The 14,388-nt window shown below is 35.6% G+C and overlaps 1 protein-coding gene across 1 annotated transcript in view; it reads right to left on the bottom strand.

Moving 5' to 3' along the window:
* Nucleotides 1-11,974: 11,974 nt before the first annotated feature.
* Nucleotides 11,975-14,388, bottom strand: part of LOC107878024 (cytochrome P450 734A1) — an 8,740-nt gene continuing 6,326 nt past the window's right edge. The window contains exons 3-4 of the mRNA XM_016724889.2: nt 13,015-13,375; nt 11,975-12,756 (exon numbers count right to left, since the gene is read on the bottom strand). Coding sequence (XP_016580375.2) covers nt 12,337-12,756; nt 13,015-13,375 — 781 coding nt within the window. The 3' untranslated portion in view covers nt 11,975-12,336. The remainder of the gene's footprint in view (nt 12,757-13,014; nt 13,376-14,388) is intronic.

The following is a 14,388-nucleotide window of genomic DNA, read 5'->3' as shown; positions in this document are numbered from 1 at the left end:
CCTGTCTACTTCATCTTTCTGCACCTCCCAGTTATAAAGTAATTTCACCACCCACCATTCACTTATCTATTCTCGCATATCAAATCATAAAAAAATAAATATATCAGTCTATATAGAGAATCAACAAGGAAGAGATTGTGTTGGAAAATCTTGATCTAAGTCTAGTTATTGTCATAAGCTTGCACACACTCAGGACATATGTAATATTTTGCATGGTCCACCACCAGTTATGACTCTATTACTATAAAGGAATATAAAGAGCTCTTTCAAAATCGAGCAAGTAAAAAGACATATCCATAGCCTAATCAATCATCTAATAATGCTCATATTGCTCAAATAGAATATGATGAGTTCCTTCAGTATCAAGAAAGTAAGCAGGCATCTCCACAAGTAGCCTCGGTTGTTCATCCTGGTGCTTCTGTTATCGATAATTATTTTACTTGTATTTCACGGTCTAGTTCTCTTGGATCATGGGTCGTGACTCAGGTGCTTTTAGTTATATTTTGGTAAAAAATTAGTTCTATATGATATTGTTTATTTACAATCTCTTTCTGCTATTACTTTAGCGAATGGGATCCAAACAAAACCAAAAGAAGTTGGACCATCCAAACCCCTATCTTCTATCACTCTAGACTCTGTTCTTTAAGTCCCTAGTTGTCCTTTTAATCTTACATCTGTTAGTCATTTGACAGGTGCCCTTTATTATAGTATAACTTTTTTTGATATTTTTTTCTAAATACAGGACCACAGTACAGGATAAACGATTGGAACAGCACATGAATCACAAGGTCTTTACCATCTTACCTCATCAAATTCCTTCATAGAATGCTCATTAAAACCCTCTAGATCTAATTCACAAATGTTTGGGACATCTAAATATATACAAGCTATAGAAGATGGCGCCTAGTTTGTCTAGTTTATCCACATTAGATTGTGAGTTGTGTCAACTTGGAAAACACATTCGTGTTATATTTTCACGTTGTATTGTGAGTCATTTAGAGTCAATTTTCTTATTAGTTCATTCTGATATTGGGGTCTTAGTAGAGTCAATTCACCCTTAGGAGTTCATTATTTTATTAGTTTCATTTATGATTTCTCAAGATGTACTTTGGTTTTCTTAATGAAAAATAATTTTGAGTTTTTTTCTATATTCAAAAGTTTTTATGCTGAACTACAAAATCAATTTGGTGTTTTTTTCATACCTTTCCTAGTGATAATTTCTTAGAATAATTATCCTCTCAGTTTTAGAAGCTTATGACTCGCCAAGAAATTATTCACTAGGCATCTTGTTCGTACACCTCTTAGCAAAATGGTATAGCAGAAAGGAAGAATAAGCATTTCATTGAGACTGCTCGCACTCTTCTCATTGAATCACATATTTCATTGCATTTTTGGGGTGATGCAGTCCTTGTATTTTGCAATCTAATTAATAGATTGTCAGCATCTTCTATTCAGAATCAGGTTTCTTATTCCATATTATTTCCTCAGTCACATCTCTACTCTATACCTCCTTGTATATTTGGGTGCACATGCTTTACTCATAACTTAGCCCCAGGAAAATATAAATTAGCTCCTCATGCTCTCAAATATGTATTCTTTGGTTACTCTCGGGTTCAAAAAGGGTATTATTGCTATTCACCTGATCTTGGTCGCTACCTTATGTCCGCCAATTTCACATTTTTTGAATCTCAACCTTACTATATATCTTCTGATCATCCTGATATCTCTAAGGTATTACCCATACATCTAGTATTACCTGCACCGACCTTTGAGGAATCAACGATTACTTTTATTTCTCGAGCTGTTGTGCCACCATATCTGACTTATTATCATCGCTTGTGTCCAACATTAGTCCCAGATTATTCATGTCATGCACTGGACGTTGCTCCTACTGTAGACTTACCCCCTCCCAGTCAATTAGTTACACTTTAAAAAGGTATACGTTCCACTAGTAATGTTAACCCATATCATACTTTCTTGAGTTATCATCATCTATCATCACCCCATTATGTTTTTGTATCATCTGAGGTAGTGGTATAGACTGCGTATACTTTACCCTCCCCAGACCCACATTATTGGAATATACTGGGTATGTTATTATTGTTGTTGTTGTATCATCTTTGTCTTCTATTTTCATCCCTAAGACTGCAGGTGAGGAACTTTCTCATTTAGGATGGAAGCATGCTATGATTGATGAGATGTCTGCTTTACATACGAGTGGTACTTGAGAATATTTTTTCCTTTATGCAGTAAATCTATTATTAGTTGTCATAGGGTTTATATAGTCAAAGTTGATTTAGACGGACAGGTTGATTGGCTTAATGCTCTTCTTGTTTCCAAAGAATATATTCAGATATTTGGGCTTGATTATAGTGACACTTTTTCTCCCGTGACTAAAATAGCATATGTCCATCTTTTTCTATTTATGAATGTCGTTCGTCACTGGCCTTTTTATCAGTTGGATATTAAGAATACTTTTTTGCATAATGATCTTGAGAAAAAAGTCTATATGAAGCAACCACCAGATTTTATTGCTCAAGGGGAGTCTAGTAGCCTTGTATGTGGATTGTGCTAGTCACTCTACGGTCTGAAATAGTCCCCTCGAGCCTGGTTTGCAAAGTTTAGCACAGTATTTTAGGAGTTTGGTATGATTCGTATTAGAGCTGATTACTCAGTGTTTTATCGATATTTTGAACCAAATTTGTGTAATTATTTGGTGGTTTATGTAAACGATATTGTTATCACCGACAATAATCAAGATGGTATCATTAATTTAAAGCAATATCCCTTTCAGCATTTCTATACTAAAGGCCTTGGCAGACTAAAATATTTTCTAGGCATTGAGGTTGCTCAGTCTAGATCAGGTAATGTTATTTCTCAACACAAGTATGTCTTGAACATTTATGAGGAGATAGAAATGATGGAATATAGACCCATTAACACTCTTATGAGTCCCAATGCTAAACTTCTGCCAGGACAAGAGGAGCCATTCAGTAATTCTGAAAAGTATAGATGGTTCGTTGGAAAGTTGAATTATCTCAAAGTGACTAGACTTGACATATCTTTTCCTGTGAGTGTTCTAAGTTAGTTATGACTTTCCCCTATGAAAGTCGTTAAGATGTAGTTGTTCGTATTCTGCAATATATAAAGTCATCTCCAGTTAAAGGACTACTCTTTAAGGACCAAGGTCATGAGCATATCATTAGATATACAAATTTTGATTGGGTAGTATCACCCTCTGATAGACGTTTCACATCCGGATATTGTGTTTTAGTAGGAGAAAATTGTTGGATTCAATTGGTGTGAATGAAAAATGAAGAGACACAACCTTTGAGGAAAAGGCATATTGTTTTGGAAAAGGAGTGGTTGTTCAGATAGTTGTGTCTATTCAGAAAAAGACACAATATTTCAAATGAACAGATATGACTCTTTCAAAGGATACACCTTTTTGGATGAACCATTGCCACCTTTCGAAAGGGGAACTTGATGACTATATAAACCTGCATTTATCTACAGGTTTAGTAATGAAAAATTTTCTGAATATACAAACTCTTCTTGTCTTCAAAACATTCTGTGTGATCAATCAAATTGTTGAGTGAGTTAGAAGAGATTTCAATTATTTGAGGTACCTTTTCAGTTGGTTTGTTTGGCCATTTTATCCTGGGAGAAAAATTCTACAACCTCAGGTACTGGAGAGGAATTATTTCCTTAAGGACACTCCGTGAATTCGTAGGACTTGGCCATTTCTGTTTCATCTTAATTTCTGAAAAATAAAACACACTTTTTTGAAAGATTACTTTGATCTTGTGTTGAGGGTGTTGTTGTACTTCATAGTGTTCTTATTTTAAACTTGTGTTGAAGTTATTCTGTCAAATAACAGATTCTGTGTACCCAAAAATATTGAAAAATCAACAATCTTAAGGAAATAATTTTGAAAAAAAAATGTTTTTTTTGCTTGTTTGGTGAAATTTTCTTTTCACTAAAGTTTTTTTTTTCGAAATCTGTATTGCTTGGTTTCTGGAGATTAAAGCTTTTTGCTTTCTACTCCGTTTGAACTTAACTGGTGATTTGAAGAAATAAAATCTTCATCACAAGTTAAAGATCACTCGGTTGACGATTGGAAGTCATAAAAACTTCATCGTTAAACTAGAAACAAGAGGTGTTTAAAGTTGCTATAACTTTATTTTGTCTTTTGATATACTAAAGTTACTGTCTTGTTGTGACAAGAAAATGACTACGGATAGTCAAATACATGATTCTGGAATGACTATTGCGGCAACTAGTATTACCACGATGAGTCGTACTAATGCTTCGCAAGCTATGGCACCGGCGGAGAAATCCGAAAAGTTCGCAGGTATTGACTTCAAGAGGTGGCAGCAAAAAATGTTTTTCTACCTCACAACTCTTTGTCTTCAAAGGTTCACGTTTAAGGAAGCTCCGGAGGTGCCCGAGAGAACCTCCGAACGAGAGAGATTCGTGATTGTGGAGGCTTGGAAACACTCAGATTTTCTTTGCAGGAATTACATCTTGAGTGGTCTCTAAGATGACCTTTACAATGTGTATAGTAGAACAAAGACAACAAAAGAGTTATGGGGAGCGCTAGAATGGAAGTACAAGACAGAGGATGCAAGGCTAAAAAGTTCTTCGTTATAAGATTCCTGAAATATAAAATGATAGACAACAAGTCTGTTGTTTCCCAAGTGCAGGAATTGCAAGTGATCATCCGTGATCTCCTTGCGGAAGGTATGATTTTGACAAATACCTTTGTTGAATAATTTAAAAATGTTCTTAATATTCACATCAACTTTATTGTAGGCCCGATCGTGAATGAAACGTTTCAAGTAGCAACAATAATAGAGAAGCTACCACCTATGTGGAAGGACTTCAAGAACTATTTGAAACATAAACGTAAGGAGATGTCAGTCGTAGATCTAATTGTACGACTGCGCATTGAAGAAGATAATAAGGCTGCGGAAAGAAGGTCAAGAGAAAATTCTACAATGAATGGAGTAAATATTGTAGAAGATGACAACAACTCAAAAAACGAAAGAAGGATGGAAATAAAAGCAATCAACGCAAGAAGAAATTCAAGGGAAAGTGCTTCAACTGTGGCAAGATTAGCCACAAATCAATAGATTGTCGGACCCCTAAGAAAGGTAAGAAAAAGGACCAAGAAAATGTGGCTGAGTCCAAGAAAGAAATAGATGATCTATATGCCATGCTTTCTGAATGCAACTTGGTGGAAAATCCTCGTGAATGGTGGATGAATTCCGGTGCCACGCTCCATGTTTGTGCTAATAAGGAGTTGTTTTCAACATTTGCTCTAGCTCAAGGAGAAGAAAAGATCTTCATGGCTAACTCCGCTACTGCAAAAGTAGAAAGAACAGGAAAAGTATGCTTGAAAATGACTTCAGGAAAAGTGTTAACACTCAACAATATCCTGTACGTACTAGAGTTAAGAAAGAATTTGATTTCTATATCATTTCTAGATAAAAACAGATTCAAATGTGTAACTGTTTTCGGAAAAGTTGTAATTAGCAAAGAAGAAGTCTATGCAGGAAAAGGCTATCTTACTGAGGGCCTATATAAGATGAATGTAATGACTATTGAAATCAATAAAAATTCTGCTTCTTCTTACTTCCTTGAGTCTAATGAATTATGGCATGAATGTTTAGGACATGCCAGTTATAAAACTTTGCGAAAACTGATTAACTTAGAAGTTTTGCCAAACTTTGAGTATAATAAATCAAAGTGTCAAACGTGTGCGAAATCAAAGTATGCTAAGTATCCGTATAAGTCTGTTGAAAGGAATTCCAATCCCTTAGACTTAATACACACTAAAATTTGTGATATGAAGTCAACACCATCATGTGGTGGGAAAAAGTATTTCATAACTTTTATTGATGATTGCACTAGATATTGTTATGTCTACTAGCTAAATAGTAAGGATGAAACAATAGATGCGTTTAGGCAACACAAAACTGAAGTAGAAAATCAGTTAGAGAAAAAGATCAAAGCTATAAGAAGTGATAGGGGTGGAGAATATGAATCTCCCTTCGCCGAAATAAGTAGAGAATGGAATTGTCCATCAAACTACGGCCCCGTATTCACCTCATCTAATGGAATTGCGAAAATAAAAAATCAAACTTTGAAGGAAATAATGAATGCCTTACTTATAAGTTTCGGTTTACCGCAAAACTTGTGGGGGGAGGCTATCCTTAAAGCCAACCGAATACTTAATAGAGTTTCCCATAGTAAAACACAATCAATTTCTTATGAAAATGGAAATGAAGGAAACCCAACTTGAAATATTTCAAAGTGTGGGGGTGTCTAGCGAAGGTCCAAATTCCTATGCCTAAAAGGGTTAAGATAGGACCTAAGATGGTGGACTACGTGCTCATAGGATATGATAAAAGTAGTAAAGCATGTCGGTTTTTGGTTCATAAATTCGAACATCCGAATATTAATGAAAATACGATAGTTGAATCAGATAATGCTGAATTCTTTGAAAATATTTATCCGTATAAAACTAGACATAAACAGTCTAGTGGGGGGTCTAAATGACCTCGAGATAAACCAAGTGAGAATGTACGTAAAGATGAGAATCCAAGACGTAGTACACGTCAAAGAATGCCAACTTTGTTTGGATCAGATTTTATAATGTTTCTCTTAGAAAATGAGCCTCAAACTTTTAAAGAAACGATGTCGTCGTCAGACTCATCCTTTTGGAAAGTGACAGTCAATAGTGAGATTAATTCAATCTTAAGCAACCATACGTGGGAGTTGGTTCATCTTCCTTTAGGAAATAAACCTTTAGGTTCTAAATGGATCTACAAAAGGAAAATAAAAGTGGATGGTACTATTGACAAAGACAGGGCAAGACTTGTAGTAAAAGACTTCAAACAGAAAGAAGGACTTGATTACTTTGATACATACTAACGTCGATTTGAATATTAATTGCCTTGGCGACGGTATATAGTCTTGAAATTCATCAAATAAATGTGAAAACAACATTCCTAAATGGAGAATTGGAGGAAAAAATGTACATGGAACAGCCTGAGGGTTTTCTGGTTCCAGGAAAAGAAAATAAGGTGTATAAACTTGTTAAGTCACTTTATGGACTAAAACAAGCACCTAAACAATGGCATGCGAAGTTTGACCAAACCATGTTGGCAAACGGGTTTAAGATTAATGAATGTGATAAATATATTTATATTAAAGACACTCCAAATCACCAAGTCATTATTTGTTTATATGTGGATGATATGTTGATCATCAATAGAGACATTTCTGACATAAATGCAACGAAATGAATGCTCGAGAGCAAGTTCGATATGAAAGACCTTGGAGTTGCGTATGTGATCTTAGGAATAAGAATCAATAGAACTCCACAAGGGTTGGCATTGTCACAGTCTCATTATATCAAAAAGGTACTTGACAAATTCAAGTATTTAGAATTTGGTATTGCCAAGACTCCATTGGATGTGAGCTTTGCACTTCAAAAGAATAAAGGTGAAAGTGACTCACAGTTGGAGTACGTAAGAGTGTTAGGATGTTTAATGTATATCATGAATTGTACATGATCAGACATAGCATGTGCTATTAGTAAATTGAGTCGATACACGAGTACTGGATGGCAATGAAAAGAGTTTTGGGGTATATTAAGTATACTCAAGACTATGCTTTGCATTATAATAAATATCCCGCGGTACTTGAAGGATAGAGGGATGCAAATTGGATCATCGGATCGAATGAAGTAAAATCCACGAGTGGAGATGTATTTACTATCGGTGGAGGAGCGGTCTCTTGGAAATCATCCAAACAGACATGTATTGCTCGCTCTACAATGGAATTTAAGTTTATCGCATTGGATAAAGCCAGTGAAGAAGCAGAATAGCTCTGGAATTTCTTGAAAGATATTCCTTATTGGCCCAAACCAGTGGCACCAGTATGTATATACTGTGATAGCCAAGCGGCAATAGGTAGGGCAGAGAGCATGATGTACAACGGTAAATATCGTCACATACGACGGAGACATAATACCGTTAGAGAACTTCTCTCTAGTGGAATTATCATTGTTGACTATGTGAAGTCAAAGGATAATGCGTCGGATCCATTTACAAAAGGTCTGTCTAGAGAAGGAGTTGAGAGGACATCCAAGGGAATGGGTTTAAGGCCTAGGACAAGTCAGCATGACGATAACTCTAGCCAACAGACTGGAGATCAGAAGAGCTAGGTTCAAGAATATCAAACAAAGTTGTGTTTGACAGGTTCAACATTGTCAATATACCCAACCCATTCTCATGATGTAGACAATGTTTAGTAAACGAGGATAAGACTTAAGGTGAGAAGTCTTTTAATGATTATCTAAATTTGGCAGATTTGACCAAATAGTTTAATCTACAGGATTGAACGTTTATAAATCACCTATGTAAGGGCGAAGTCGAAGCCGCTTCAAGAAAAATGTTAGTAAAGGCCTATTCTCTAAGCTCTCATGAGACCAAGACGTGTTCATAGCTGAAACGAACAAAATCGTGAGAACTATAAACGGTAAAAGGTTGATTGTGCGACATGTATTATCTAGGTGTACATTAAAGCTCGACAGTTCAAAGATATCAAATCTACCGATTGATCGAGTGCATCTGATGCATGTTCACTACGGAAAGTTCAAAGGGAAACCCACTTATCCAGATGCAATCAGTCTTTGCTTGATGATCACATATTTGTACGTAAAGTTTTACAAAGAATAGCCATTCCCCATTCATGTGGGGGTTGTTGGGTTTAATTGGTATGAATGAAAAATAGAGGGACACAACCTTTGAGGAAAAGACATATTGTTTTGGAAAAAGAGTGACTGTTCAAATAGTTGTGTCAGTTCAGAAAAAGACACAATGTTTCAAATGAACAGACATGACTCTTTCAAAGGATACACCTTTTTGGATGAACCATTGCCACCTTTCGGAAGGGGCACTTGATGGCTATATAAATCTGCATTTATCCACAGGTTTAGTAATGAAAAATTTTCTGAATATACAAACTCTTCTTGTCTTCAAAACATTTTGTGTGATCAATCAAATCTTGAGTGAGTTCGAAGAGATTTCAGTTGTTTGAGGTACCGCTACAGTCGATTTGTTTGGCTATTTTATTCTGGGAGAAAAATTCTGCAACCTCGGGTACTTGAGGGGAATTATTTCCTTACAAAATTTTTGTGAATTCGGAGGACTTGGCCATTTCTGTTTCATCTTAATTTCTGAAAAAATAAAACACACTTCTTTGAAAGATTACTTTGATCTTGTGTTGAGGGTGTTGTTGTACTTCATAGTTTTCTTGTTTTAAACTTGTGTTGAAGTTATTCTGTCAAATTACAGATTCTGTGTACCCGAAAATATTGAAAAATCAACAAAAAAATTTGGTATCCTGAAAGAGTAAGAAATAGAGTATGGTTGCTCGATCTAGTGCAGAAGCAAAATATAGAGCAATGGTTGTAGCAACTGAGCTAGTTTGGACGAAACAGTTGCTAAGAGAACTAAAGTTTGGAGAAACTAATAAGATGGAACTGGTGTGTGATAATCAAGCAGCCCTGCATATCGCATCAAATCCAGTATTTCATGAGAGGACTAAGCACATAGATATTGATTGTCACTTTGTCAGAGACAAAATACTCTCGGGAGATATTATTACAAAATTTGTGAAGTTAAGTGATCAACTTGCAGATATCTTCACCAAGTCCCTCACCAATCCTCGTATTAAATACATTTGTAATAAGTTAGGTACATATGACTTGTATGCACTAGTTTGGGGGAGAGTGCTAGAATATGAATAGGAATAAGAATTATGAGTAGGAATAAAAATAGTATATAAAATCCTACTTGAAAAAAGATTGTAATATAGGGTGTGTTTGGTATGATGGAAAATATTTTTCATGAAAAATGTTTTCTTGGAAAATGTTTTCCTGAAAAATAAGTTGGTTTCTTACTTATTTTCTCATGTTTGGTTGGTGAGTGAAAAATATTTTTCGAAAAATATTTTATGGTGTTAGGTTGGTGAGTAGAAAATATTTTTTAGAAAAATATTTTCTAGTGTTTGATTGGTGAGTGAAAAAATATTTTTTAGAAAATACTACTAACTGTTAACTAGTATATCAGTGTCTCTAGCAACTCAACAATTTGTAAGAATTAATTTAAGTATAGTAAATAATATTAATATCAAATACTAAAATATTACAATCACTAAATTTAAGAAACTATTAATTAGCAAATATAGGAGACACTTTTCAACATTTTGTCAGTACAATCTTAAGATACTACAAGCAATAGAACTATAACAGAACGACAAGCTTATTCAACCCTGTAAAACAAGTTACATCGATGATAAAATGAAATATTCAATTAGCAAAAGTAACATAGGTAAGTCTTCCTCTATGCATATGAAAATAACAATACATTCAACAAACATTGAAAAAGAGAAAAATTCGGACTTCACTATTTTTTATTTCAAGCAGTGAAAAATTGAAACAAAACTCAATGAAAAATATTTTCGAGTAATGTAAATTTTTGAGAAATGTGAATTTTTTTAGTCGTGTGAATATGAGTGTTGTTGGGATGGGAAAGAGGGGTGGGGATGGGGGCATAAGTCACATTTGTCATTTTCTGAAAAATGACTTCGCTTGGTCCATGAGGAAAGTCATTTTCCCTCAAATAGAGAAAAATGAGTTATCTTGGAATATGTTTTCCCAATACTTTACTACAACCAAGCAAGGAAAAATAGGAAAACGTTTTTCAGAAAATATTTCCATCATACCAACACTCCCATAGTTACTGTGAACAGGGTCTCAATGTAATTAGTAAAATACACAATTCGGTAATAATTTTCTCACACTACCTTTGCAACTACCATCAATATATATAAATAATTTGCGGACTTGAGGTAGCTTATTGACAATCTTATACCTGGAGGAGGTTGAAAAGCACCAACTCCATGTCAATTCACAGCACAACTTTTGCATTGGAGTTCAAAAGGCATAAATCTCGTGTATACTTACCAAAATTAGATTGGGTTCAAAACAAATCTGGGTTGAAGTTGGTCTCTTTTTCCAAGTCATGTCTAGAAAACAGTTTCATCCACTAACAATATCCAGCACCTACTTCAGCCAAAGATAGATCTAGATAAAAACCAGTTCAATGTTATGTTTTAACAAATTTACAGAAATGAAACATGCTTATCCGAATGGTCGGAATGTAAGGGTCTTAACCAGTTTTTAAGTCGCTGATTAGAGTCCAAGTCAAATTCTTTTACAGAAACTAACTTCAACTCAAATGTGAAAAGGAACGAGAGACAGACAGACCAGACACAAAACTGAACTCAGTTGCCCAGCAGTAGTAAATGATTATCAAATAAGTGAATCTTATAGATGGCAATCTATCAACTGGACTTCAAGTACATGCTATAAAAATCAATGCAATTCCGCTCACCATTTCATCATGAACAATTTCACTGCTTCTCGGAATTGGAGGTACTGAAATTCCATCAATATTGGAGGTATCTGTAGTCCTACCCGTTTCAATGCCATGTGCATCAACCTTCTCTTCCAACTCTATTTCCAATTTGTCAACTGTCTGCTCTTCAGAATATGCACTCTTTGCGTCAACTTGTTGGTACGCGTCTCAGGATATGTTGGAGTGGAGTCAAAGTCTTCAGCAGATTTTTAAGAAATTAGGTTTTTCTTTAGTCATTATCGAGATCACATGTGATAGTTGTTCCTATTTTCCAGGCATGTTAGCAGCTTTTTAGCAGTCCATTTTCTGTTTCAGTTGGAGTAACTTCTATTTATGCAACAGTTTGAAGTTCAATAAAATGGTTCTTCCGATTTAATTCATATTTCTTCAGTTTTAATAACACAACTTCCTTCATAAGCTCTCTTGAAGCACTAAACTTGTGAAAGGAACTGTTGCCAATTACCATGGCTGTCCTGTTAGAAAAATAACAATAGAAATGTATATATAAAAAAGTGAGCATTGAGCAATCACAACTATACAAACATTTGCTTAAATATCAACTACTACTGACTATATGAGTCAATGGTATAAAAGAAATTTATATATATACAAAGTAAAAGAAGCAAAATGTTTCACTCAAGGTTTCAGCAACACTCTTGACGCTCCTAATAAAGAGTCGCATTGTGCTACGGAACACAGTACTTAGTAGTACTTCCTTTGTTGGATGCTATCATGTCCTGTGATTTTATAGCACTCATAATGCACATAGAATGAAGAGTCAGTCAGCACTAGTTATAGGATTTTGTTTCGGAGCAAGCCTGATCATTTCTCCAGCAAATACTCAATAAGAGATCTTGCTAAAGAGGATTTGAGCACCATATTGAGGCTGTAAGGTCATAGCCTGAGTCGGGGAATGAATGTACGATGGGGAAATGCAAAGAGAATATTTCTGAATGATCATTGCTAGGACCACTTTAGCCTCAACGATAGCTAAGTTTTGTCCCACACAGATTCTGGGACCTAATCCAAACGGGAAGAATGAAGCTAAATGATTCCGCGACTCAGCAAATCTCAATGGATTGAATTCATGGGCATCATCTCCCCAGATCTCCTTGTCGTGATGGACAGCAGTCATGGCCAAATAGAACTGTGTATTCGCTGGAATGTCAAGGTTTCCTAACTTGACTTTCTTGGATGCTTGCCTCATCAACATAACTGCTGGCGGGTAAAGTCGAAGTGTTTCATTCAATATCATGCTCACCTGCAAATTGGATATAAAATACAACCCATCATCTTATTGCGAGAAAAATAGGGATACTATGCACCATCTTTGCAAGTATCATGAATGCATAATGAGGTTGTTCATCACTATAGTGATTTCTAAAAGCATATTAGTCTTTTGTGTCATATATTCATACTTGAGGCCACGAGACAAATGATAAGTACAATACAAGACTTATCATGAGACTCTTAGGAGAGTTGCCACAAATAGAGAATCTACAATACGAGCTGAACTTACCATCTTGAGATCAGCTATATTCTCTGCAGTAGGAATCCCATTTCTACAAGCACAAACGACTTCTTTCCGCGCCTTGCTCTGCCATTCTTGATGTAATGCTAACAGAAGAAAAGCCCATGTGAGAAAATTAGCAGTTGTCTCCTTTCCTGCAAAGTAGAATGTCTTGCATTCATCTACAACCTCCTCGATGTCCAGCGCCTCCTGTTTGCCATCGTGATTCTTGAGTGGATACATCAATAAAGAAAGCAGGCTTTTTGAATTGTTTCCTGTTTTGCTGAAATTATTTATCAACTTCCTTATTGCATCTCGAGTTTCCTTCTCCAGTCTACTCCTGAATCTGTTCTTCTTGGTGGGCAAAAATCTGTATCCAGTTTCATCATTAGGTATCCAGGAGAAAGAAATGACATGATTTACAGTGAAAATAATGAAGCAAGTAAATTCCTCTTTAATGATGAAGTCATATTTTCGAAGAAGGGTATTAACAAGACTATCATTTCAACTCAACAAAAACAGTGAGTTGGAGTAAACATGAATGTTTAGTTTCATCTCATGTGCCAAGTAAATCTTACTAATATTCTTTCTGGAAATGCTGCAATCTCTAAATGCCTACAATAAAGTGGTAAATATTGTTTTTTTATTGGAAGCAAGATAATGGTAAACATCACTTTGCATACTCTTAAGTATCCCCATCGGAAAAGGGATGGGTAATTGGTCTCCTCATATGGACTTGGGCAATCTCTCCTCATGAGCTAGCTTTTGAGGTTGAGTATGAGCTAGCTTTTGAGGTTGAGTTAGGCCCAAGATCCATTCTTTACATGGTATCAGAGCTAGGTTCATCCAAAATCTTTGTTCACCGATGTTGGGCCCTTATATTATATTGTTCACGCTCCAGTTTCACCGATGTTGGGCCCTCATATTATATTATTCACGCTCCAGTTAATGAGGCCTGGGCGTGCGGGGGAGTGTTAAATATCCGACATCGGAATAATTGCGTGCGGGGGAGTGTTAAGTATCTCACATCGGAAAGAAATGGGTAATTGATCTCCTTATATGGACTTGGGCAATCCTCTCCTCATGAGCTAGCTTTTGAGGTTTTCAATTAGGCCCAAGATCCATTCTTTACACATACAACAATTGCATGTGTCAAAGGATCAGTTCAAATGGAATTCTGATGAAAAGGTTATAGTGGACATTTTGAATAGCAAAAACAATCAATCTGGGGGTATTAAAGGTATACAACAACAACAAATTACTGTTAGTTGTTCAACAACAATCAATCCGGGGAGGATTGCCCAATCTGGTGAGAAATTACTGTTAGTTGTTCTCCTAATTTTATACTAGAACAATTTATTGAATCCGGGATACTCCTACACC

The sequence above is a fragment of the Capsicum annuum genome, chromosome 7 (genome assembly GCF_002878395.1).
Source record: "Capsicum annuum cultivar UCD-10X-F1 chromosome 7, UCD10Xv1.1, whole genome shotgun sequence".
Classification (NCBI taxonomy): Eukaryota; Viridiplantae; Streptophyta; class Magnoliopsida; order Solanales; family Solanaceae; genus Capsicum; species Capsicum annuum.
Note: the sequence above shows the minus strand (reverse complement) of the source record. Positions and strands in the feature narration are given on the sequence as shown.